Raw genomic sequence first — 26,635 nt, 5'->3', positions numbered from 1 at the left:
ATTCACATATCAACTTTAGAAATCGTTGCTTTTCAGCCCAGAGTCTGTTTGGAGTTATGAAATTAGTTGGATAATCATGGATAAAACAGGCTGGATGAATCCAGGGCAAAAATACCTGAGGAAGGACAACTCAAATTCAACATGTAATTAGTCAAAACATTCTGTATTAAAATATATGCAGTTTGCTTTGTTTTCAGTAACAAGTGTAAAAACTTAACTTGATCTATTTGTACCAGTTTAGTTATTGAGATGCACTGTTAAGTACAGTAAAAATATTACATTTTCTTGAGACAGTAATATTACAATATCAGAGGTCTGTTAATCAACATTTAAAATGAGAAATACCAGAAAGACAAATGATAGACGACAAACCTGAAATAAGAAAGCATCCCCAAGGGAATTACTGAGACAGAACACATAATCTTTCTTTGGATGTTCAGGCACAGCCTGAACGATGCTATTTTCGATCCACACCATGTGCTTTGGTACACTATTCTGGTCCACTCCCGATCTCCCATCTGCATCGTAAAAAAATAAGGTGCAACCTAAAGTTGAAAAAGGGAAATAATGTTATGAACTAAATTTAATTGACATTAATTATTCATGTATATCAACTTTTTTCTGCACAATGCTCTAAACTATAAGGCACATTGACGGGTATTTTTTATGTGCTTTATACTTTCTAGAAGGTGTACTTTTGGCTGCCAAGCACTTTTTAGATTTATGTATTTTTCCTGGTCAGTTTTCTCCCTCCTCTCATGAAGATGTGAACTCCTTGCTGGACTACCCTCCAGTACCTCATCTAACTGGCCATTATTCAGGCATCAGCCTTGATGGTGAATAGCAGTAGAATATTCTACTAGGTGAGACATCATAGCCAAGTCTGATCCAATCCTCCCCTTTTATCCAAAGATGCACACTTCCAGCAGGGGCACTGGATGGCAATCAGGAACACAAACCCTGGCTGATTTTGCCCACCAGCCCAGAGGCACTGAGGCTAACAGTAGCACTTTTGACAGTGCCTCAGTGGAGATCAGCTTAATAGTGCTAGGCACCTTCCTGATCTATACAGGGCAGATTTTAACCCTGTCCACCCTACGGGAGCAGAGTGGGCATGTGGTTAAAATGGCGGGCGCGAGCTTCCCGATTAGTTCCACACGTGCACCCGCCGTCGCCATTTTAACCGCGTAGTTTTTTGATTTAGGAGGCGCACACCGCGGGCAGGGAGGGGCCTCACGAATATATTAAATCAGAGTCCTATGACGCAATTTGGACCCCAACCCCATTTCGGCTAAAAATCAGAGAAGTGAAGCCCAGTGGCTGACCCACCAGTACAACCTGGCAGGATCAGTGTCTCAGAGCCACTGAAGCTGTAGTCTGTGCCCCCCACAGCCCGAGTCCTGGAAGATTTGAACTCTCGGGCCTCATTTCTAGTCTCAAGTCGGGTCCCTACCGAACCCCAGGGGAACAGTGCCTGGCACTGGGTAAGTGCTTCGGGGGGTGGGGGGGGGGGGGGGGGAAGGGGGGCAGTCAAGAGGTGATCACGGTCAGGGGAGTGGGAGAGAACCCTGGGGTAGAGGAGGCCCAAGCTTTCTTTATGGAGCCTAAAGGAGCACTCTTGCTCCCCCTGGCTCAAAAGGAAACCAAAAAAAATAAATTTTCTGGCCAACTTCTGGCCCTGCTCCTGCGAGTCGCCAGGTTTCACTGGTGCATCCGGCACAAATCGGCAGGTAAAATTGCATCAAAGGACCCCAACATTTAAATATTAATGAGGCCCCCGCGTGCCTGCGGACCCAATGCTGCCGAACACCAGGCTGCTAAAATGACAGCACGCGGGAGCACATTGGGAACGGAGAAGGAAGTGCACAACCATTACCTGAACCACCTACACGACTCGTTGCCACTGCAGCACAGGGATAAGAATCGGCCCTTATATATAAACAGGATCTATTTGCTGTCTGTTTGGCCAGGAGAGTTTCCAGCTGCCGGATCGCTTCTTACCCACTTTTTTTGACCTCATCGCCCTCAGTAAACTCTCTGTGCTTGTCACAAGTGCTATCACTGCTCGTTTCTTCTGGATGGAGGAACACTTGGTGGGAGAGGGGCAGCAGCAGCAGCTTCAGCAACTAGCACCAGCAGCAGCTGTGCCCATCAGAAGACAGGCGGGAGCGGCTCAATGGAGGCCATTCTTGGCGCACAGTGTGTACAGGCCAAGAGGTCCTTCCTTGGATATATCTCAAGAGCAGTGACTCCGAAGGCTGCATCCTCCTAAAACAGGACCTGCTGAACCAGTGAGCATGCTTAGCTTGTGGCTGTTAAAGTCACTACACGGCTTTCTTTGCCAATGGCTGCTTTCAGTCTGCTACAGGGGACATCAGCTGCATCTCCCAATGTGCAGTACACAGCTGCATTAAAGGGGTTACCAATGCCCTGTTCGCCAAGGCTCAACGGTACATCACCTTCCCCAATGACCTCAACAGTCAACAGGAGAGCGCTCAGGGAGTTGCCAGTGGCTCAGCGATATCTGGTGATTTCTGGGTGCTCGAGCCTGTGAGGGCCCGGCTGCCGACGAGACAGTCTGGCCTAGCTAACTTGCTGGCACCATGGCAACCACTGGTTGAAGGGATGGGCGAAGGACCAAACATGTTCACATCCTGAGAAAGGACAACACTTCTGCTCCCATCACAGCACCGCCACTCCCGTGTGGCTGGAGCTCATCACTTCCACCGTTCTGCAGAAGACATATATTCAAGAAGGAGTTGGATATATTGCTTAAGGTTAAAGGGATCAAGGGGTATGGGGAGAAAGCAGGGACAGGGTACTGAATTTGAATGATCAGCCATGATCGCATTGAATGGTGGAGCAGGCTCGAGGGGCCGAATGGCCGACTCCTGCTCCTATCTTCTATGTTTCTATGTCAGACTGCAAAAGATGAGTGACTCCTTGAAAGCCCCTATCTATTCAGTTCACCAGTCAACAACAACAGCAACTTGTATTTGCATAGTGCCTTTAACGTAGTAGAACATCCCAAGTCTCTCCAAGGTGGAGCCCAGAGCCTGGATGGCAGCCGTTTGAGCTTCTACCAACTCTGCAAAGGCTGGTGACATTGACTACTTTTGTTAGGGCCTGCTCCAGCATCCTTTGAGGTGACCATACTCTCCAGGGTAGACTGCAGAGTGCTGACACCATGCGAGATGCCACCACACAGGCTGGAAGCAGACTCCTCTATAGACAGCCATAGTGCTGGAACTCCTTGGCAGGCCTTCCAACACCTTGTATAGCTGCTTGTGTGAGACCAGCAGTGTTCTTTTCATGGCTGGGCCCATGAAGTCCACATCCGCGTCATCCTCAGCAGAGCTGGGAGAGGACCCTGCCCTCCGGTGCGCTGTCTTCAGGGCTGTCCCTGCCATCAGTACCCGCTGCTACCTTTTTACCATGTGTCGACCCCCCTCTCATGTCTCACTATCTATGGAAAGAAATATTGTCAGGTGCCACTGAGAGCACCTGACAACACTCTTCCAGGCAATCACCCCGTGCTACTTGTGCGCTCTATTGGTGATCTCCCTCTGGGTGGGAGCGAAATCCAGTGCTCTGGCAGTGTTTAAGTGGCTGCAACAGCAAGAAGTTCCAGGACAGCTATTCTAAATACTCTGAAGTCACAGAAGATGTCAGAGGCTTGTTCATCGGGCCACAAAGCCTCAAAATTCACAACGTTTGCAATGGAGATCCTATTGATGAAATAAGGAAAAGGAAAGCCTGGAACTTAGGACGGAGGGAAGGAAATCCACAAAGTTCACAATACAGAGGACATTGAAATAGAAAGAATCATAGAAACTTACAGCACAGAAGGAGGCCATTCGGCCCATCGTGCCTGTGCCGGCTCTTTGAAAGAGCTGTCCAATTAGTCCCACTCCCCAGTTTTTTCACCTGTAACCCTGCAAATTAGTCCTCTACAGTTGAACTTGAGGAAATCACAGCCACTCTATCAACTTGTATTATCCTTTCCTGTTGATGAGCTATGTCCATTGGGAAACAGATAAATTAGATTGTTCTGCAAAACAGGGCATCTGTTACCTTCTTTTTACAACGGTGGGCTGCCAATTGACTAATGTGACATAGGCTGTATCAACTGTTGCCTGTGGAGCCAAATGGCCTGTTTCTGTGCTGCAAATACGATGCAAGTAGAAATCGAGTGCCTGACGCTGACTGATTGTGACAGATGGTCACTGTAGTGCCGTGGTTCAGTTTAATGTAGGTTCCAGGTCTGCAGCTAGCATAACTCTATTATGGTCTCCCATGGGAAGTGCAATCTTCTGATGCATTGGCATCTTGACAAGTTCAGATAGGCCCTGGGTTGGCATACATCGTGAAGTAGGTATCTGTAGGTTAATGCTAAATGGCACCTATGCTGCCTTACCAAAGTCACATCCCTTAGTGTAGCTGTTGAAACTCATCAACTCCTCCTCAAAACAGAGGTATAAGGGGAAGAGGCATAGCTGGGGTGAGGCAATAGGTGTGGGGCATCCAAAAATGCCAAAATCAAAATTTCAACTTCTTCAGCAAGGATCCAACCGTTCCCTAAATTCAGCTTCAGAGAGTTTCATGACTATAGGCCTTCACAGTTAATGGTTCTATTCAGCAAAATAAAAATTCAAAGTAGCCACCATCCAGCACTTCTGATTTGCCAGCATCTCCAGCAACCTGTAACAGCACTTTAATAGAGGCACTGCTTTGTGAGAGTGGCAACTGGCATCGGGGGGAGGGAAGTTGTACACTTTTTTCACCCGTTGCAGGCTGACGGCAGGTTTTAGGCAGGCGCTGCAGGCGACTCTGATTAAGGATGGAAGAAAATTGTAAAAACCCTTCAGGATCAGCAGAGATTTGGTGCCAAGCTTCTCTATCGCATTATCCGCTATTTTACATCTAAAGTACATCCAAAAATAGGCGATAAGACTGAGGATGATCCAGCCCAGAATCTAGCATGTTACGGGTAGATAATTATTAGCTTCTTGAAGAATGCAGTATATTAGAATAAAGCGAAAGTAAGCGTAAAGTAAGCTTTTATTTCACAATGCGAATACTAAAAATATTTACAACTAAAAATACCACCAACAATAGCAAATAGAAAAGCACAATTTATTTTGTGCAGCGTTTAGCTTCATTTCGTAGTTAAGAATTCATGCAATGGGTTTTCTCAAAAAAAAAGAGATCAACAGAAATGAAGCTGTACCTTTTAATGATACCCAATAGTATTTCCATTTTCTTCGTGTGGCCAATTCCACTTTTTTATTTTTCTTGTGGACCAAAAAGTTCTTCACAGCAAGTGAGCCTGCTTTTCGCACAGTCCCTTGCTCTGTGGTTTGAATATCGGACTGTCCTGGGGAGCTGAGGGTGCCACTGCTTTGCTCATCACTCAAAGCTGACTCTGCTTCTTCTGGATTTTCTGTGTTGACGACATTTGACTCCAATGTGCATCTAAAGTTCTCATACACCCCCTGGCGAAGTGCGTCTCCTGCTGAACCAATCTCACTACCAATTAACCCACGACTAAAAGTGGGGGGAGGGCATGTCGAACTGGTAATATTGGAATAGCGGGAAAGACGGTCATTATCTGTTGTCGCACCATCAATACCACTATCTGCACATTCACTTCCATCTCCTGTTGTAACATCCTACATAAAAACATGTACAAAAAGATACAACTACAGTTGGTCAGTTGATTTCTCTAATATATTGTTACAGTTAAAAGAGGAAAAATACGAAACAATAATCTAAATAAATACACAAATTTGTAGCAATTCCAGGTTCAATAACATTTATTTTATCTTCCACAAAGTTTGCAAGTTACTTCAGCAGAGTCTATTCTCAAGTTTATCATTACAGCCCTCTATTCCTTCCTGAGCACATTGATTTGAACAATATTTGTGAAAGCTATCCCTCCTCAACTATGAAGTTATTTACTTTAATTGTTCCCCATTTATCTTCCCAGGCCACGCACCTGGGAAACGAGAGTAGTCAGGTAGTTTGCTATTAAGCCTCTACCATCGCCACTACCATCTTCTAGGAGATGCACCAGCAAAGTCTGGAGACATCTCTCACTCCAATCGCAGAAAGAACCTGGCTATTATTCACGGTCTCTACATAGTGACACAATGCTAGTTGCAAAATCAACAAATTGCGGGGGGGGGAATCAAACCTAAATTCCCCTTACTCCTCCAATGTTTAAAGAATTCTATTTTCCCACGAAACATTCTTAATTTGGAGAATTGAAACATCATGAAGATGGTCAGTGATGACGGGCTGGGAATCTGCTACAGTCTGTAGTGACGTGGGTTTTTCTGTGCTAATTTTGTCCCCCTCTTTACCTGAATATACTGACTGTTGCTGGGGTATAGTTCTACTGTACCTCACCCAAGTCAATGTTCTTCATGGGCAGCAAATATCATGGGCTATCCACCACAGTAGCTTTGCAATCCCATTTTCAGCCAACTATCTGCACAGGTGCACTTTCCAGCAGAAGTCATTGGGTAAGTAATCAGGAGTGAAAACTCCAGCTGAATTTTCCCTTCCGGAGCCAATATAAACACTTCCTACAAACCAGGAATGCAGCCGGGGACTTTCTGCTTTGGGTGGCTTATTGCTTAGCTAGGACATTGTGGTTGCTGTTATAGCAAGATGTTCAGACGCCTCCTCTAGCGATTTCCAGAAACACGACATGGTATACAATAACTTATTCATGTGGAGTATGATAAAGAAATGAAGTGCTGTAACACACTTCATTTTACAACAGCCTTCGTTTTACTCCAAACCTGCAGACATAAAAATATACAATATCCATATTCCACCAATTTCCAAGACTTTCTATCATTAAAAAGTATTGTGTGCACTCAGGCTTAACTTGAAATATTACTCTGAATAACTATCTCATGATACTAATACACAAATAATTGAATGACTCGTTCGTAGCTGTAAAAGTCACCTACCATTATAGTTAGGTTTCCAAAACCAGGATGTTACCACTGAGTTTACCAAACCCTAGTTTCCTATTGCAGACAAGAATTCATGTCACAATCACTTCCCGCTCTCAGTAATAAACAGTATGCAACCATGCAAAAGAATTGTGAACATTCTAATTTTGATTGGCGTCCTATACAACCTCACTAAGGAACACTAAATAAATGCACTGTTATCAGGGCACAGGACAAAATCAAACTTGCGAAATAGCAAATGCAAGGAATTATGGATAGGCCCCTTGTACAGGAAGACTATTGCAGATGAAGCTGAATGTTTATTCCATAAATGAATGAACCTGTAGGTTACCTCACACTATGCAGTATACTAATTACACAATGCAGTATACTAATTACACAATGCATTCACATTAAAATAAATACATTTGTGTGACTGTCGCATCTGTTAGCTCAGTAGCCAATTGCCCTACATTGTGATATTTAAGTACGCTGATCACAAAGGTCCCATGTCCAATCCCCTGCTCTTCACCGAGTTAACCTGGTTGCTCAGGGGCATTTCAACTGAGCTCAGGGTCTCAGGCTATGGGGTGGGATGGGGGAGGAGAAAAAAGATCACAAAGGCTCCACCCTGATTGCTATCAAAAAAGGCCCTGTTGGCAGTGCACCTAGCTGAATGCAAAATGAGGGCAGGATCAGGCTCAGTCGTGGTGGCCCCTTTCGTCAAACAAGCAAATGACGGCAGCACGGTGGCATAGTGGTTAGCACTGTTGCCTCACAGCGCCAGGGACCCGGGTTCAAATCCGGCCTCGGGTGACTGTCTGTGTGGAGTTTGCACATTCTCCCCGTGTTTGCGTGGGTTTTCTCCGGGTGCTCCGGTTTCCTCCCACAGTCCAAAGATGTGCGGGTTAGGTTGATTGGCCATGATAAAAATTGGCCCTTAGTGTTAGGGGGATTAAATACGTGGGGTTACGGGGTTACGGGGATAGGGCTTGGGTGGGATGGCTGTCGGTGTAGGGACCGGGTGCTAGGGTTTGGATGATCAGCCATGATCTCGTTGAATGGCGGAGCAGGCTCGAAGGGCCGAATGGCCTACTCCTGCTCCTAGTTTCTATGTTTCTATGTTTCTATGACATTCATTGACCATGAACAGAAATGAAGCATTTGGGTGATGTAAAAAAAGGGTTGCTGTCATCCATGGAATTACACTGTAGCATGAGCCATCATCCCAGGAGAGGAAATGGAAGGAAGAAAAACATCAGACAAATTATCCAGGGAGAGGGCGAGAAGGAATGCACTCGCCATGGGGATAAGCAACAGAAAAATATTTTTAACAAATATTATTGTTGTAAAGAATATATATATAATATGACTGCTGGCTTGGACAGTGACGGGGAGAACGGAGAGTGATTCAGGGTTATGTGGCTGCAGTGATCTCTTGCCATTCTCTGTGTGTTAGGTGTGCAATTCTCTTGCGATTGCTGGTTATATTTCAACATGAGTGGGTGATGCCTGCATTTGATACACTCATATGCCTGGAAGAATTTGAAACAAAATTTAAAAAAAACTTTCAGCTGGCATTGTTTTGTGCTGCTTGGATTTTGTGAAGTAACAGATTTTACAAACATGATTAATTTCAAATAATCTTTCCCCAGCAACGATAAACATTCTGACACAGTGCTCTACCCAAGTATATTGCCCATAAGAAGCCTGTAATTATAAGGATCTGAATTACCGAACAGAATACAAAGTGTCATGAATCTCATCATTCATGAAGAAATAACTCATGAAGTAACACTGGGTGGCCAGCTGGTGGCGCCGTCCAGGGAGTATAAATACTCGGGCGTGGGCCCAGCTTGCTCAGGATGTTTCTGTAACCAGGAACTAGTGATGTAACTAGAATCTCATGGTTGTGAAACAGTTGATTAAAGCCTTGTTTTATACTCAAACCAAGCGTTCAGTAGTCTTTTTACATCACAAAGCACGTTCTAGAATAACCCCCATTGAGTGTGCATATCAATGTATTTGTGGTCCCATAAACAGATGTCTTTACTTTACGTTAACTATTTTAACTTGGGCTATTCAGCCTCAAAAAGGAAGGACCATAAAAGGATCTCAGAGTTATATACGATAGTAAATGGAATCAGGAAATTAAATCTGGAACATAATTAAAATACGACATTAGGACAAGGTGACACTGGATTAAACAAGTGCAATTTTAGGACTGATTTCAGAAAATTCTTCACACAGAGAATGGGTAATATATAGCAGCACCCAGGAAGTTGGAAGCAGCAAGGTTTCCTCAGCTTGGGTTATGATTGTTTAAGGTTTGTGTGGGTTGCAGAATTCTTTTTCTTGAACTGTTGTTTAGCAACAATGAAGTTGTGCATTTTTTTGTATTGCTAATGTATGGCATTTGGGAGCTTTCACAGTGAGTAACTGCAGTATTTACAGCTCACAAGCAGCGCGCACGTAGCTTTTGATTTTCATTCTTTTTTTAAACTGTCAGTGGTATCTTGGAAAGTTGTTGCGATTAGATCATCTTATGTACACAAAATAAGCTTCATAGATTATATACTAGCTGGAGTGCCCGGCGGTGCCAAGGCTTTTTTGAGGGCATGTTGTTGTTGGAAGAGAGAGAGAGAGCGACTGGGGGGAAGAGAGAGAGCGACTGGGGGGAAGAGAGAGAGCGACTGGGGGGAAGAGAGAGAGCGACTGGGGGGAAGAGAGAGAGCGACTGGGGGGGAAGAGAGAGAGCGACTGGGGGGGAAGAGAGAGAGCGACTGGGGGGAAGAGAGAGAGCGACTGGGGGGAAGAGAGAGAGCGACTGGGGGGGAAGAGAGAGAGCGACTGGGGGGAAGAGAGAGAGCGACTGGGGGGAAGAGAGAGAGCGACTGGGGGGAAGAGAGAGAGCGACTGGGGGGAAGAGAGAGAGCGACTGGGGGGAAGAGAGAGAGCGACTGGGGGGAAGAGAGAGAGCGACTGGGGGGAAGAGAGAGAGCGACTGGGGGGAAGAGAGAGAGCGACTGGGGGGAGGAGAGAGAGCGACTGGGGGGAGGAGAGAGAGCGACTGGGGGGAGGAGAGAGAGCGACTGGGGGGAAGAGAGAGAGCGACTGGGGGGAAGAGAGAGAGCGACTGGGGGGAAGAGAGAGAGCGACTGGGGGGAGGAGAGCGACTGGGGGGAAGAGAGAGAGCGACTAGGGGGAAGAGAGAGCGCGACTGGGGGGAAGAGAGAGAGCGACTGGGGGGAAGAGAGAGAGCGACTGGGGGGAAGAGAGAGCGAGTGGGGGGAAGAGAGAGCGAGTGGGGGGAAGAGAGAGCGAGTGGGGGGAAGAGAGAGCGAGTGGGGGGAAGAGAGAGAGCGACAGTGGGGGAAAGAGAGAGAGCGACAGTGGGGGAAGAGAGAGAGCGACGGGGGGAAGAGAGAGCGACTGGGGAGGGGGTAGGGGGAGGCGGAGGAAGGGAGGGGGAGGGGGGAGGAGGGGGAGGGAAGGGGGGAGGGAAGGGGGATGGGGGAGAGGAAGGGAAGAGGGAGAGGGGGAAGGGGGGAGGGGAAGGGGGAAGGGGGGTGGAGGGGGAGGGGGGGAGGGGGAGGGTGTGTGTTGGGGGGAAGGTGGGGTGGGAAGGGTGTGGGGGGGAAGGGTGGGGGAAGGAGGGGTGAGAGGGGAAGGGAGAAAGGGAGGGGTGGAGACAGGAAGGGGGGGAGCCAGCAGACCCTCTCCACTCTGCCAGCGATGGCTCCGCGGAGCTCCGTGCCGCCCCACGCACTTACATGGCCCAGCCGAGCGCAGCGCCCCGGTCAGCCCGAGCCTCGCCTCCCACCCTCCCCGAGCCCCGCCCTCCCGAGCCCTGCCCCACGCCCTCCCGAGCCCCAGCTTCAAGACCGCCGAGTGCGACTGGGCCTGCACTGGAGCTAAGCCCCGGGAACGGGCGTGAGCCGGCTTGAGGCTGTGAGAGGGGGCCGGGCCCAGTTGCCGGGGTAACACTTCCCCCCACTTCCCGCTCTCCCGAGCACCGCCCTCCCAAGCCCCACCCTCCCGAGCACCGGCCCCCCGCCCGAGCCGCGGGGGGGAAGGAGAGAGAGAGCCGCCGCTCCTCCGGTCGATGTGTTGCGGGCCGACCCCTGATGAGTGCCCGATCAGCTGAGCCCGAGCCCCGCGGTGACCGCATCTCACCTCCCGCTAGGCTCCCTCCCGCCCCGCCAGCCTTTACGAAAATGGCGGCGATGGCTACGCTGGGCCCAGTCCCGTGCCGCCAGCCTTTACAAAGATGGCGGCGATCGCGGGGCGGGCCCAGCGGTAGGGGCGGTGCCTAGCTCGGGCGTGGCTGGGCAACAGAGGCCCAGGCTTCCAGGCCTGCAAAAACGGTGAAAGGTAGGAAAATTATAGAGGTTAGAGAAAAGATTTACAAATTAATTAACTTTTTTTAAAAACAATTTGTGTTTTAAAAGCAACTTTTTTTTTGCTGGAAATCTAGATTTGAAAAGAAACACGCAGAAAGTGGGGGAAAAAAATAAACTTACGAATCAAGATGGCTGACACTCACCTCAGTTCAGAATGATAAGGCCCGCCCACACACGCACCGATTGGTCAACCGTCAAGTCACTGAACTGTAGGATTGGTCAATCGTCACGTCACTCAACTCTAGGATGGCCCGCCCGCACACGCAATGAACCCGCCCCCACTCGATGCTAATGAGCGGATAATGAGCGGAATTTTGAACCTTTTTTGGATACCGTCGGCACAATTTTTATCCGACCAAAAAGTAAATACACCTATGAGAGTCCCCTAATGATGAGCTTTCTTTTGATAGAACATGTGTAGGTACGCTCTATAACTTTTGATTGTATAGCCGGACAGACAGACAGAAAGACAGACAGACAGAGAGACATACTGTTTTATATATATAGATAGATAGATAGATAGATAGATACACAACAGCAGCCAAGTAGCACATATTATTCTGGGTCACAAGTATTCTGTAAACCCATTTCAGGCTGTTGGTGCCCATCAGCATGGTACTATAACAAACTAGCCAGTGGTAATGCTTTGCAGCTTGCAAGAATATACAGATGACTGTTCCTACAAGCCCATCACAGCTGTAATCATACTGGTAAATGTTAATTGAATCTGGTTGTTTTAAAAAAAAATTGAGGAACTTTCTGGCCACAGCTAAATAAAAGATAAAAAATAAAATGACATCCCCTCATTTTCAGAACATTGTTGATTGTTTTACACATGCTGGCCCAAAACCCATAATCCTACACGTGTCTACAATTAACCTGTACCACTTATTGTACTATTTAACTACTGAATAAAAGCTTTCATTACTTTTATCCTGTTTAAAAATGAATTACCTGTGTCGTTTTGGACCTTCTGACATGCATGGTTCTGTTCTGATCATTAATTTGGCTTAATCGTCCTTTAGAGGCTCCTTCAGAAAGGCAATGGGACTTCCTGCAGGGGAGTGTCGAGGCAGCATATGAAGGTACACTTGCATCTCCTCCAGCAGACCATGTCACTGTATTTGTATTTTCTGACTGCATTGTCCCATGTGAGTGGGCCCTCAAATTCCGACAGTACGTCAAAAATCTATTTCTCCGTGTCCTGTTGGTGCTTACACCAGTTAGTTTCTGACTATATAGTTCATTTAGAGAGTTGGCACGTTGGTTTCCACTCAATTGTTCCAAATCCATGGAGTTGCTGTTTACTAACCTACTTTCCTCATATTCCTTGTCATCGGTATTATCCAACAGATCTTCTGTGCTGGTTAACCGATCCTGACTGAGATCGGATAAGGAGAATTCCATGCTATCTTGTCGCCACATGTCTGCGGATTTGGATCGCTTTTTTCTGATATTTGTGCTTTCTAAAGCAGTTGTTCCATTTCTAGTAGCTGGATGCAGATCTCCAACTTTTGCTTGGGAAGCAGAGTCCAACCTTATTTCATCAAAATTCTGTATACCCTGGACAATATGCTTGTCCAAACAAATATCGAGTTCATCCCTAGAATGTAGTGTCTGCACAGTACTTCTCCGTCTGGCACTGGAAGCTGAAGAACCTGTATGGTAAGACACAGGCCTTACACTTTTACCTATTCTACCTATCCAAGAGGGATGAGTAAAGTCTTCTGCCAAAGCATTATTAAGGTTTCCTGGATTACCTGTGTCCAGGCCATCTCTTGCCAGTGATTGGGGGATGCTGGGAGTGCTGCTAGATTTAGTGCTAGTTTCAGAATTTCTGTGCGTAATCCTGACTGCGGAGGCGGGCCTGGCTCTTCGTGAGGTTTTAGATGGAATACGAAGTGATCGAGACATATGTTTGCGCGCCAGGCCAGCACGTTCATCTCCAGAAAATGCTCGTTCACTATCATTCTGGCTCTCTGAATTTCCCATGTTTTGGCACGTCTAAGGAAACAAAAATAATAGGTCTTCAGAATTTAAGATAAATTTTTGTTGTAGAACTATAATGAGAAATGATAAACGTAATAATATTGGATACAAACTTCCCTAGAGCAAAACAAACTTTCAGGACAAAGTAACAAATGAGTTGGTTTTCAAATTTCACTTAGAAGTTATATAAAGTTACAGAAAATCAAGATAATCTAATGTAAAATTGAATTGTTTATTGTTGCTGAATTGAAGTTACAGAATGCGTTCAGAGCAATATAACTGGGTTCAAACTGACTCTCATACAATATAGATTCTTAAAAAAGGAATTGGCTAAAAGGCCAAGCAACAGTAGTTGAAAACTGCCACTGTTTTGAAATTCTGTTCAACATCTCTTTCTCTAGCCTAGGACCAACAACTGTATTGTACCATGCATAAGGATTAGGCAGCATCAGTTTCTGTAGAGAGCACCAGTCTAGTTTAACAGTGAAAAATCACCCAAATGTTTATACTTTCAGTAGCTGCTGTGGCACTCGCAACAAAGTCAAACTTTTAGTATAATCTTCCTCCTTCTTTGTGACTAAATTCAACATAGAACCTGCCACCATAATGAGAGAATTAGTGAGTAAAAGAATAGTTCTGAGTGGTGGCACCACTTCTGAGCTCCCTGAATTGCCACTATCCTCACTGTGGTGCATTCAAATCAGATTCTTAGTAAATTTTAGAGTAGGTTCGCCACTGGAGTATCGCGGCGCACAATGGTCTAACTTAAGGCATTTGTCGCCAATATCATTGTTGCAGGAAATTTCCGGCCGTTATCTTCACTTTTCCACCGATGCTGTGCCTGACTTGCTGAACATTTCCAGCATTTTCTGTTTTTGCTTCAGATTTCCAGCAGCTACATATTTTGTTTTTGTTTCAATGAAAGTAGCCACTTTGTCAAAAACAGTTACCTCAGTACAATGTGCTTATAGTAGTGATTCAAAACAGACAAAGGATGGCTTTCTGAATGCCCATTAACCAAGGGAACCCTGCATCCAACTGAAGATCACTTGTTTGGTTTGATTTGGTGTTCAAGACATATGGTTAAAAAAAAGCAGATTTTAAGCACTTGAGGTTGTAAGTTACTGTCATGAACATAGTGATTTTCACTGTTAACGGTACAAGATTAGAAACTTAAGTAGCTCAAATAGGAGATTTTACCACGTAAAAATTAAATACAGATTAGAGTGAATCAGCACAGATAATTGTGCTCACTGTCGTTTTTTCTGTTAAAATATGGTTACATAATGATTACTTCCACTATGCTTTGATAATTTATATTGAAAGTTCAATGTAGTTATTACTTGAAAATACTGCTTTTAAAAAAGCTTCCTACATATTAAATACACTTTGTAGTATTGTCCACTGTGAATTTGCAATACAGTATTTGGAGGTCATTTCAGAGTACGATTACATTCTCCATAACAAGACCTATTGTTGCAAAATTACAGATTAAACCACAAATAGGTAAACTATTTCTGTGACTTCTTTTTACAAACTTTCAGCTTTTGAATTTGCAACTTTTGTGGGTCTTCACTTTTGCCTTTTGAAAAATTGTGCGCAGCACATTGAAATTCGTATCAACACTTCTAACCTCAAAACTTGGAACTGCAAATAAAGAGAAATATAAAATGCCAAGATTAAAAAAACCATACCTTGCAGATTGATGTTGAAATCAAACACTTCACCTGTAATATTCAGGTGGAGTGCACAGCAGATGTGGTCATCATAGCAAACAGTTACTAGCACTGCTGTACCTTTCAACACTGATTACTCCAGGTCTCCTTTAGCATTTGGCTTCCATTGTTGAATTGCAGCAAGTGGCCTACAAATGAATAATTTAAAAACAATTTGAAAACACAGTCACAGTGTACTATATTGAATTTACAGTAGCAAAACAACATGATTGACCAATTCTACCCATAAAGGAAGTTAAGCTGCAAACATCAATTGAACCAACATTTCCATTCAGCATATCTACAGTGCTTTTATTTGCAACACACAAAAAATAAATATCTACTTTGCAGGGTTATTGTAACATTTGCATATTGATTTATCATTGGCCCGCAGGCATCTGTAAGGAATACCTATTATATTCACATGTGATCACATGCTGAATTGTCGTTGGCATCTGTAAGGACTGCTATTGTTTAGAAGACCCAGTAGGGGCCCTGACTCCATCTTGTCCACACGGTGCTGTACTGATTGAGAAAGCTTACAGACCTGATGCTTCATTAAAAGAGTTTAAACTGTAATACTCCGTTGTCCTGCAATTTATTAGTTTTGTACAAAGTGTGCAAAACAAGACAGTTATCTTTCTTCAAAAGAGTTCTACCCTCTACATACTACAGAAGTTAAGTCTATCTTACTTGAATACCTTGGAAACCAGGTAATTTAACATGCATATAAAATTATGACATGATGTCAAATGGGCAGTTTTGCACTTCGTTTTCTACTTCCATGATCTATGAAGTCCCAGGACCTGTGCCGCAGCACTGGCTTGTTTTGACTTGAAGCTGAACACAAGTCTAGAAGGTAGCCATAATGACCCAAGGAAAACCAATCCTGCAGGGACTGAGGGGATGGTTGGATAGGTGTGTAGGGCTATAGGGGAGGAGGAGCTAAACACGATCAAAATCACTAAGGAAGTGGTACTCGGTAAAATAATGGGACTCAAGGCGGATAAATCACCTGGACCTGATGGCTTACATCCTAGGGTCTTGAGGGAAGTGGCGGTAGGGATTGTGGATGCATTAGTAATAATTTTCCAAAACTCCCTGGACTCAGCAAAGGTCCCAGCAGACTGGAAAACTGCTAATGTAACACCCTTATTTAAAAAGGGCAGTAGACAGAAGGCTGGAAACTATAGACCAGTTAGCCTAACATCCGTGATAGGTAAAATTTTGGAGTCCATTATTAAGGAAACAGTAACAGGACATTTGGATAATCATAATTTAATAGGACAAAGTCAGCATGGTTTTATGAAGGGGAAGTCATGTTTGACAAATTTGCTGGAGTTCTTTGAGGAAGTAACATATAGGGTGGATAAAGGGGAACCAGTGGACGTAGTGTATTTAGACTTCCAAAAGGCATTTGACAAGGTGCCACACAAAGGATTATTGATTAAGATAAAAAATCACGGGATTGGGGGTAATATTCTGGCATGGATAGAGGATTGGCTATCTAACAGAAGGCAGAGAGTTGGGATAAATGGTTCATTCTCAGACTGGCAATCAGTAACTAGTGGTGTTCCGCAGGGGTCAGTGCTGGGTCCCCAACTCTTTACAATCTATATTAACGATTTGGAGGAGGGGACCGAGTGTAACATATCAAAGTTTGCAGATGATACTAAGATGGGAGGGAAAGTAGTGAGTGAGGAGGACATAAAAGCCTGTCTATGTCCCCTTGCAGGTTTACGTAAGTGGGCAGAGATTTGGCAGATGGAATACAATACTGGAAAGTGTGAGGTTATGCACTTTGGCAGGAAAAATCGTAGAGCAAGTTATTATCTTAATGGCAAGAAACTGGAAAGTACTGAAGTACAAAGGGATCTGGGGGTCCTGGTGCACGAAACTCAAAAGGTTAGTATGCAGGTGCAGCAAGTGATTAAGAAGGCCAATGGAATGTTGGCTTTCATTGCTAGGGGGATAGAATATAAAAATAGGGAGGTATTGCTTCATTTGTACAAGGTATTGGTGAGACCGCACCTGGAATACTGCATACAGTTTTGGTGTCCATACTTAAGAAAAGACATACTTGCTCTCGAGTCAGTACAAAGAAGGTTCACTCGGTTAATCCCGGGGATGAGGGGATGGACATATGAGGAGAGGTTGAGTAGATTGGGACTCTACTAATTGGAGTTCAGGAGAATGAGAGGCGATCTTATTGAAACATATAAGATTGTGAAGGGGTTGGATCGGGTGGATGCGGGGAGGATGTTCCCGATGATGGGTGAAACTAGAACTAGGGGGCATAGTCTTAGAATAAGGGGCTGCTCTTTCAAAACTGAGATGAGGAGGAACTACTTCACTCAGAGGGTGGTAGGTCCATGGAATATGCTGCCCCAAAAAGCTGTAGAAGCTACATCATTACCTAAATTTAAAACAGAAATAGACAGTTTCCTAGAAAGGGAATTAAGGGTTACGGGCAGCGGGCAGGAATTTGGACATGAGTCTAGGTTCGGATCGGTCATGACCCTGTGGGTAGCGGAGCGGGCCCAGGGGCCGTGTAGCCTGATCCTGCTCCTATTTCGTGTGTCTAATTCTGTTAGATTCAGAAGATGGTTCTGTGATAGTGGATTGGCGGTTAGGATCAGATCAGCCATGATCTTATTGAATGGCGGAGCAGGCTCGAGGGGCCGATTGGCCTACTCATGCTCCTATTTTTTATGTTCTTATGTGTACCTATCAAAGAATGAAGATGACTCTGCAAGACAGATAGTCTTTCTTCTTCATTCAGAATCTTCCATACCTCATCGAAGTCTAGAAAACAAGTTTTATCTGAAGGAACGAATGGCATATTCTAACCATTTTGGATTCCAACAGGGCCTCTGATGCTAAAAGAGCAGGATTACTGAACAACACATCCATAGATTGCAGTCCGTCAAGAGCCAGTGCCAAAGAAGGTAATTTACTGAGGCTAAGCAGTTTTGACTTTATGCTATATTAAGACAGCATTCTGTACCAGCCTTAGCCAAGGTGTCATCAGTACACTCATTTAGGCGTGGCTCTAATCTTCTTGCTTGGCACCTCCCAACTGGGCGAGGTCCTGTTCGTCTAGTTTTGTGCTATGAACTCTTCATGGGATGGGTCAGCTGTGCCCTATATTTAGCTTTCATGATATTCAGCTCCAACTGGTGCTAGCAAGACTTCAGTAAATCCCAGCTGAGAGCAGTCAGATATATTTGGAACTAGAACTAAATCTTTCTTTTGCCTTTTTCATTCCAATTTACAAATTGTGTTTGACACAAGCACTCCATACCAATATGCAGGGCACTTGATACTTTAGATGTAGCCAGTATAATATACTTGCATGGGTCAACTGACGTAGCAAGTGGTTTGGGGGGGGGGGCGGGCGGAGGGGGGAAAGAGAAACAGCATTCACTGTACTTGATGTTTAAATTCAACTGAGTACCTCAATCCCCTCCCCTTCTTTCTGTTCATTGCACTCTTTGTTTTTTTTCTCTGCCTGCTGTTGTTTTATTGTCCGCCATTTACTTTCTTTATTGCAGCCTTAGAGAACTTTTGATCTGGCCGAATGTTGAGCCTGTAATCGCCTTTGTAGTGTTTAAGAGTGATCTAATTCATAGGAAATTTACCTGAAAATCATAGCACAGTTGCGGATAAATCTTAGGATTTGATTAGGACAGGTAAGTTGCTTTTATTTTGCAAATGAAAAATTGCATAAAATATTACAAATCACTTCATCCAAAAGGAGGAGCCAGCGCTAATTCTTGGCAAGATCAGCTGGCACAACAGCTGATCCGCCATCTCAGAGTTTCCATTTGCACCTGCCCGTAACTCCAGTAACAAAATTGCAACACTTTAAAAGGCTATTCTTTGAGTGAATTACCACATTCCTCCTCCCAACTACACAGGTGAATTCTAAAGGCAGCACATGCTCATCTCCAGTGATCCAGCTGGCCGTCTCCATTGTGCTGATCTCAGTGGAGCTTCCGAATCAATTGCTGCAATCTAAAAATAGTCAAAATATACAAAAGAGAATAGTCTTCTAAAACTGGCCCATCTGGGTCTGGCAGCTGGAGGTGCAAGCCGGTGTGTGGTGGAGCTGTGATGGATCAGCTATGCAGCCCCAATTCATCATGCTGGGAAGAGCAACAAGTGTGAGAGCTGCTTAAGAGAACTGAGGTAAATTGATAAGGGGATAGAAAGATGGATAACATACTTGGGTTTTAAAACCAGTAGCAGATCAAGTAACAGACAGTAGTCATAAAACAGAAATTTGGAGAGAGAAAACACACACACACACACACACACACAAATTGTGCCAGCGAAATTAAATAATTATACATGCAAAAATTGTGACGGAATATTTAATCTGATGTGCAAATTGCAATACGATTAAAGAAGTGGTCACATTTCCCAAGAAAAAAAATCAACACTTGGAGAAGAGACCCAAACTTCTGGGGAAAAACAAACCAGTGCTACTATGCATGTTCTGGAGCTTTACATGATATGAAGTAGCAGACTATGTGCAGGACTGCCCATCTTGTACACAATACAATTTTTATGCACGATAAATTACACGGTTGCGCCCAATGCCAATCAATAGATCCCATGGTTTCTCAAAATTGATCAAGTTTGGCTCAATTCTTACGGCGTGTGGAAGATTCTAAAGTTTTTTTCTGGTACTGCACCCTTGTTCACTTTGGTCACCACAGACTATTAAAGAGTTAAAGACTAAGGGGGAAAAATTCAGTATCGCCCCGTTTGGGGCGTGATTATCGGCCGGGCGCAAAGATTAGCACCTGGCGCTAATTATCGCCTCCAACTGCAAACTTGGCTTTTATCGCCCCTGGAGGTGATTGGAGCGCTAAATCAGGCACTACACACCTGTCTTAAGGCGCAAAGGCCAAGGAGCGAGGCGCTACCTCAGAGCGCTGGCGAAGCTCATGTGATGTCAGTCAGCAATGGAACACAGACACACTGGCGCCAGCCAGTTCTTAAATGGGAGGGTGGATCTTGCTCTCCATCCACATCCTGCTCATTGCAGCCTTGAATCTCGGCCTGGAGAGACCTGTACATCAAATCTGCTGGAAAGAACAATGGAGAGACCCAGGGAAAGAGCTCAGAGTGCAGCCCCCACAGTCTCTTCTAAATCAATACAAGGAAGGGCAAATCAAAATGAACCTGCAAAGTGCTGCTCAGTACCCGAAACTCCTTCACACAGCGTTGAATCTCTCCAGAAGTCTCTCTCTCGCTCTCTCAGAATGCGTGGTGCAAAAATGTTCCCAACAAAAAAAGGCAGGAAGTGGTCGCCTTTAAATAGCGCTCCCCCAGTCCCTTCCTGACTACAAAACGCTCTCCTCAACCTGTCGTTGCTAGCGGCAGGCGGTAAGGCAGGGGGGCGCCACTCAATATCCAGTCCGGGGCACTACCGGGACGTTGCGCACTCGACTGACGTCACGATCTGCCGGCGCAGGAGATCGTGGCGGTACTGTTTAGCGCTGCCGCAAAATGTCTAGTTAATTTCGTGAGCGGTGCAAACATCGTTGCGCCCGGGCGCTAGTTGCTTTGCGCCTCATTAGCGCCCTCTTAAGGCGCTAACGGGAGGCACAAACCAACGGAATTTTTCCCCCATTAAGTCAATAACTTTAAAACTGCAGATTAGGCCTACTCTTCCCACACCACTCCAACATGCACAAACACAGGTGCTACAAATACAGACCATAACTTACACACACCTACTTCTCTTGACTGACATGATGTAATAGTTGCCAATTTAATCAAAATTTATCCTTTCATCTGGCTGCTCACTTGAGCAATTAATGATTAAATCTCACGGCCTTCCTGTGATACCTCACTTCATCTAATATGGAATCCAAGCTGTCATAATAGATTATTAGGTCTCAATTCTCCAACGAACCATTTCAACTACATAGTCCAAAGCAACACCAAAAGAAAATATTTTCATGATCCATCAAAGACAAACAAGAGAAAAGAAATGTTCCTCTCAAATTAAGCTGTCACTTAAAAATGTCGAGTGCAGTTGTCCTATACTTCGAGTGGAGCCATAAGAAACTGGGTTGAAATTAAATGCAATTCACATAGGACCTTTACAGTCTGCAGAGAGATGTGACTTTTATCTAATTAATCTGGGCTGGTTTCAATGCCAGATCCCAGAATTGAAAAAAACCAGTCTGTTAAATCCTCTCCCAGACCCCACAAAACTTATTTCTTTTAATGGCTTCCAGGAATAATTCTTGTGAATACACACTTGCTCCTAATGTTTGCATTGGCAAGTAAGCACAATGGATACCGGGGGCTAGAGACGCTCACTTTTGAAAAGTAGAAAAAAGTAGCGCCAGGCGCTAATAATTCTCTCCGATGCCGGGAAATTCGGCTTTAGCGCTCCAAGAGGGATGTGGAGTGCTAAACCAAGCGCTAACCACTTGTCTTAGGGCGCTAAAGTCCGAGAGCGGGGCGGTAGCGGCAGAGCGCTGAACAACTTGGAACGCATTGCTAACAGCATCAGAGGCTGCGTCCCTCGCTTAAAGGGAAGGGGCAATGATGGTGCACAACCGACTTGTCGGCAGTTCTGCGTTGGCAGGCGACCTGCGCGACTGCCGTTACAGCCCCAAACACTCGCACAAAGCGGAGGGGCTCGGACACCTCGCAGCAATGAAACATCAAAAACTTTGAGCAGGCACCAGACTGGTGCAAATAATAAAGGTTGGCCGACCTGAAAACCATTCCCTTTAATTAGCACCCTCCCAAGTGGCCGGCCCAGTTGACAACGCCTCCTCTTCCTGCCGTTGTTCACGCCCGGCGACACAGCGGTGGGGGGGGGGGGGGAGGCAATTTCACATCAGGGCAGTAACGGGGCGCTGCGCACTTTATGACGTCACGATCTGTGAGGCGCGAGAGGCCCAGGCGATAAGAGTTTGCACCAGCCGACACTGAAGTTCGTGGGCGTCGCTGCATTTGTCGTGCCCGGTCACTAACCCCTTAGCGCTCAGTTAGCACCCCACTCAGGGAGGCGCTAACCAACCGAATTTCTCCCCGGGAGTCAGAAGCTTACAGTTAACCCTCAAAAGTCACAAACTCATTCTTACGCCTTAGTCCAGTGTCAATTTTAAATTGATTAATTGGTGTGGCTGTACATCAACAGACTCATTACATCTTCTAGGACCACTCCTTCCCATTTTATACACAATCACAGCATACAGGTACTATGTACTTTTTTTTTAAATGACAATTTGTTTGCCTTATGATGGTTAACTGCAGTCAAAAACAATTTTTTGGTTCAATGAAATAAAGTTTTCCCAACAACATAAGGGTCTAGGAGAACTGGGAGGGAGGCGTCAGGGTCTGGGCAGTCAGGGAAGTAGCTGAGGGCACTGGAGGGGGAATAGGAATGTGAAGCACCTGGAGGGATTGAAGCTGTCGAGAGGGCTAGCGGGTAGAGCGCAGCTGAGGCATTAAAGTATGAGGGAGGTGCATTGTTATTGGATTGTGTTGTGGGAGAATTAATAGGAAAGCAGAGACCACCAAGAAATTTGATTCTACAATCACTGAAAGGGGAAATGGGGCCTGGGAGCATCATTTGGATCTAGCAGTACTGAGGGGTGGGCGGGGGGGGGGGGCAGGTGATGGAGCTGGCAGCAGTAAAAAGGGGAGACTGACCCAGATCCAGAAGTGGCCTGCCTTGGGAACAGAGGCACGGGCCAGGAGCACAACAGAGTTGCCAGCTATGGTGAGAAATAGAAGCACTGGGCAGTAGGTAAGGCACAACTTAAGAGGATGCGCAGGAGATACAACAGCTGCCCTTTTACCTCCTCCCTTCCCACTGTCCAGGGCCCCAAACTCCCCTTCCAGGTGAAACAGTGATTTACTTGTACTTCTTGCAATCTAGTATACTGTATTCGCTGCTCACGATGCGGTCTCCGCTACATTGGGGAGACCAAGCGCAGATTGGGTGACCGCTTTGCAGAACACCTCCATTCAGTCCGTAAGGGTGACCCCGAGCTTCCGGTCGCCTTTAATTCTCCGCTCCACTCCCACTCTGACCTCTCCATCCTCGGCCTCTTACACTGTTCCAATGAAGCTCAAAGTAAGCTCGAGGAACAGCACCTTATCTTTCGATTAGGCACTTTACATCCTTCTGGACTCAACATCGAGTTCAACAATTTCAGACCATAACCTCTGCCCCTTTTTTTCATTTTTTTCTCTCACATGGCAGCTGTCGATCATTCAGCCAGTGCCATTTACACTTCATCTAGAGCCATCTTTTGTTTCTTAACTTGTCCCATGACCATCTCCTCTTGCCTTGCACCATCATCCCTTTTGTCATTTAATCTCTCCTGCCTTCCATCCTATCACAGACCTTCCCTTTTGTTCTTTCCTCCCCTCCCCCCTTTCCCAGCCCCTGCACTTGCTTAAAAACCTGTTCCATCTCCAGCTTTTTCCAGTTCTGATGAAGGGTCATCGACCTGAAACGTTAACTCTGTTTCTCTCGCCACAGATGCTGCCTGACTTCTGAGTGTTTCCAGCATTTTCTGTTTTTATTTCAGATTTCCAGCAACCGCAGTATTTTGCTTTTGGTTAAGAGGATGGGAAGATGGTTTTGGATGGAGTGTGTGCCAGCACAAATAAAGTGCAGCCAACTTTCTCTTGGAAGGAGCCAGGGCCGGGCGCACCTAATTTTGTTGAAGCAAAATCCTGAAAGCTCTGAAGCAACATATTTTGTTATTTTAAGCTTGCCTTTGCTCACTACAACTATCCCTGGCTGTAAATAACACCAAAAATGATCAGATTCAGCAATACTCAAATATTTTAGGGCCTCCCAAATCAAACAAACTCAGCCTCTTGTGCTCCTCCAGCTAATGATAATATACTGTTATATCTGGGGGGCGGGGGGGAGGGCGGTGGGGAAGTCTCTCCCACTTTACTTGTTTCTCTTCTTCATTTGTGAATCTCTCCTACTCCCCTCGATTTCCTATCTTCTTCTTCTTAGGCAGTCCCTCGGGAACCGAGGATGACTTGCTTCCACACTAAAAATGAGTTCTCAGGTGACTGATGAGTCCAATGCGGGACCTACAGTCTCTGTCACAGGTGGGGCAGACGGTGGTTGAAGGAGCGGGTGGGTGGGGTGCGCTCCTTCCACTGTTTGCGCTCGGCTTCCGCTTGCTCCCGGCGAAAAGACTCGAGGTGTTCGGCGCCTTCCCGGATGCTTCTCCTCCACTTTGTGCGGTCTTGGGCCAGGGATTCCCAGGTGTCGGTGGGGATGTTACACTTTTTCAAGGAGGCTTTGAGGGTGTCCTTGAAACGTTTCCTCTGCCCACCTGGGGCTCTCTTGCCGTGTCAGAGCTCAGAGTAGAGCGCTTGTTTTGAGAATCTCGTATCGGGCATGCGGACAATGTGACCCGTCTATCGGAGCTGATCGAGCGTGGTCAGAGCTTCGATGCTGGGGATGTTGGTCTGAGCAAGAACACTGACGTTGGTGCGCCTATCCTGCCAATGGATTTGCAGGATCTTGAGGAGGCAGTGTTGGTGGTACCTCTCCAGTGCTTTGAGGTGCCCACTGTACATGGTCCATGTCTCTGAAGCATACAGGTGGGCGGTTATCACTACTGCTCTGTAGACCATGAGCTTAGTGCCGGGTTTGAGGTCCTGGTCTTCAAACACTGTGTTCCTCAGGCGACCGAAGAATGTACTGGCACACTGAAGGCGATGTTGGACTTAGTCATCGACATCTGTCCTTGTTGACAGTAGGCTCCCGAGGTATGGAAAGTGGTCCACGTTGTCCAAGGCCTCGTCGTGGATTTTGATAATCGGGGGGCAGTACTGTGTGGCGGGGGCAGGTTGGTAGAGGACCTTTGTCTTACAGATGTTTAGTGTAAGGCCCATTTTCTCGTACGCTTCGGTGAAGGTGTTGACGATGGCACTTCTGTCTCTCTCCTCCTTTACTTCTCTCTTATTTCTCATTCAGTTTTATGCTCCTCTTCGCATGCTGTTCTCTTTTACTCCTTGTACACTGTCACTCTCCGGACTGGGAGCCAATGTAGGCCAGCGAGCACAGGTGAACGGGACTTGGTGCAAGTTAGGAGATGGGCAAAGAACCACATGGCCAAGTAGTCAGGAAACTGTCTAAACCTGGAAGCAATCAGGACTAACGGGCAAGCAAGCAGGCAATCCAAGAATCTGTGCCAGAAAGCGAGCAGGCAAGCCGAGAAGCATTCAGGTGAGAAACACACCGGCCTGAGTATACAGGAGAGTGAGCAGGCATGAATTTATTTTGTTTGTCTGCTCTATCGTTCAGCCACAGCATTGGAACTAGAGTTAGCAAGTGCAGTGAGGAAGACAAACACAGCAACAGCATAGTGGAGAAGAACTCAGGGTGGGAAGGACTTGGAGCAGGCCAAGCCCAGAAGGGAGTTTGTAGAGCAAGTGAACCAGTACTTCATACTCAAAACCATGCAAGTACTCCAGTTTCAGCCTCAGGACTCAACCTCGGACAGGAATTTTTTTTTAAATTACAGACAATTCAGCAAAAATAAGCATTTTATTTTGAATTATTTGGTTTTTTATGAGTTTCTATGTTATGAATGTCACTTACAACAGTATACTTTCCGCCTGCTGAAAAATCCACATGGCCGCTTATTTGAAATGATTTGACTGATCAGTTTCTGCAACTTCCCAGTTCGGGAATGAGAGCTTTGAGAGAGAAAATGTAATTTTTTTCCCTTCAAGTATTTATCCAATTCTCTTTTGAATGTTACTATTGAATCTGCTTCCACCACCCTTGCAGGCAGTGCATTCCAGATCACAACAACTCGCTCTGTAAAAAAAATATATATATATTTCCTCATGTCGCCTCTGGTTCTTTTGCCAATCACTTTAAATCTGTGTCCTCTGGTTACCGACCCTTCTGCCACTGGAAACAATTTCTCCTTATTTACTCAATCAAAAACATTCGTGATTTTGAACGCCTCTATCAAATCTCCTCTTAACCTTCTCTGCTCGAAGGAGAACAACCCCAGCTTCTCCAGTCTCTCCACATAACTGAAGTCCCTCATCCCTGGAACCATTCTAGTAAATCTCTGCTGCACCCTCTCCAAGGCCTTGACATCCTTCCTAAAGCATGATTCCCAGAATTGAACACAATACTCCAGCTGACGCCTAACCACTGTTTTAGAAAGGTTTAGCATAATTTCCTTGCTTTTGTGCTCTGTGCCTCGATTAATAAAGCCAAGGATCCCATATACTATTTTTTAACAGCCTCCTCAACTTGTCCTTCCACCTTCAAAGATTTGTGTACATTCACCCCCAGGTCTCTCTGTTCATTCACCCCCTTTAAAATTGTACCCTTTAGTTTATATTGCCTCTCCTCATTCTTCCTACCAAAATGTATCATTTCACACTTCTCTGCGTTAAATTTCATCTGCCATGTGCCTTCCCATTTCACCAATCGTGTCTATGTCCCCCTGAAGTCTGTTACTATTCTCTTCACTGTTTACTACATTTCCAAGTTTCCTATCACCTGCAAAGTTTGAAA

The 26,635-nt window shown here is 45.6% G+C and overlaps 1 protein-coding gene across 3 annotated transcripts in view; it reads right to left on the bottom strand.

Moving 5' to 3' along the window:
- Positions 1-26,635, bottom strand: part of tiam1a (TIAM Rac1 associated GEF 1a) — a 358,747-nt gene that overhangs the window by 239,571 nt on the left and 92,541 nt on the right. For all 3 annotated transcript variants that reach the window (XM_086006197.1, XM_086006200.1, XM_086006198.1), the window contains exons 2-5: positions 15,055-15,224; positions 12,326-13,375; positions 5,231-5,672; positions 373-545 (exon numbers count right to left, since the gene is read on the bottom strand). In XM_086006197.1, the coding sequence (XP_085862323.1) occupies positions 373-545; positions 5,231-5,672; positions 12,326-13,363 (1,653 nt within the window). In that variant the 5' untranslated portion in view covers positions 13,364-13,375; positions 15,055-15,224. The remainder of the gene's footprint in view (positions 1-372; positions 546-5,230; positions 5,673-12,325; positions 13,376-15,054; positions 15,225-26,635) is intronic.

This window comes from Somniosus microcephalus, chromosome 14 (assembly GCF_052327205.1).
Source record: "Somniosus microcephalus isolate GS21.2 chromosome 14, FLI_Smic_1.0, whole genome shotgun sequence".
Classification (NCBI taxonomy): domain Eukaryota; kingdom Metazoa; phylum Chordata; class Chondrichthyes; order Squaliformes; family Somniosidae; genus Somniosus; species Somniosus microcephalus.
This window is presented reverse-complemented; position numbering and strand designations above follow the sequence as displayed.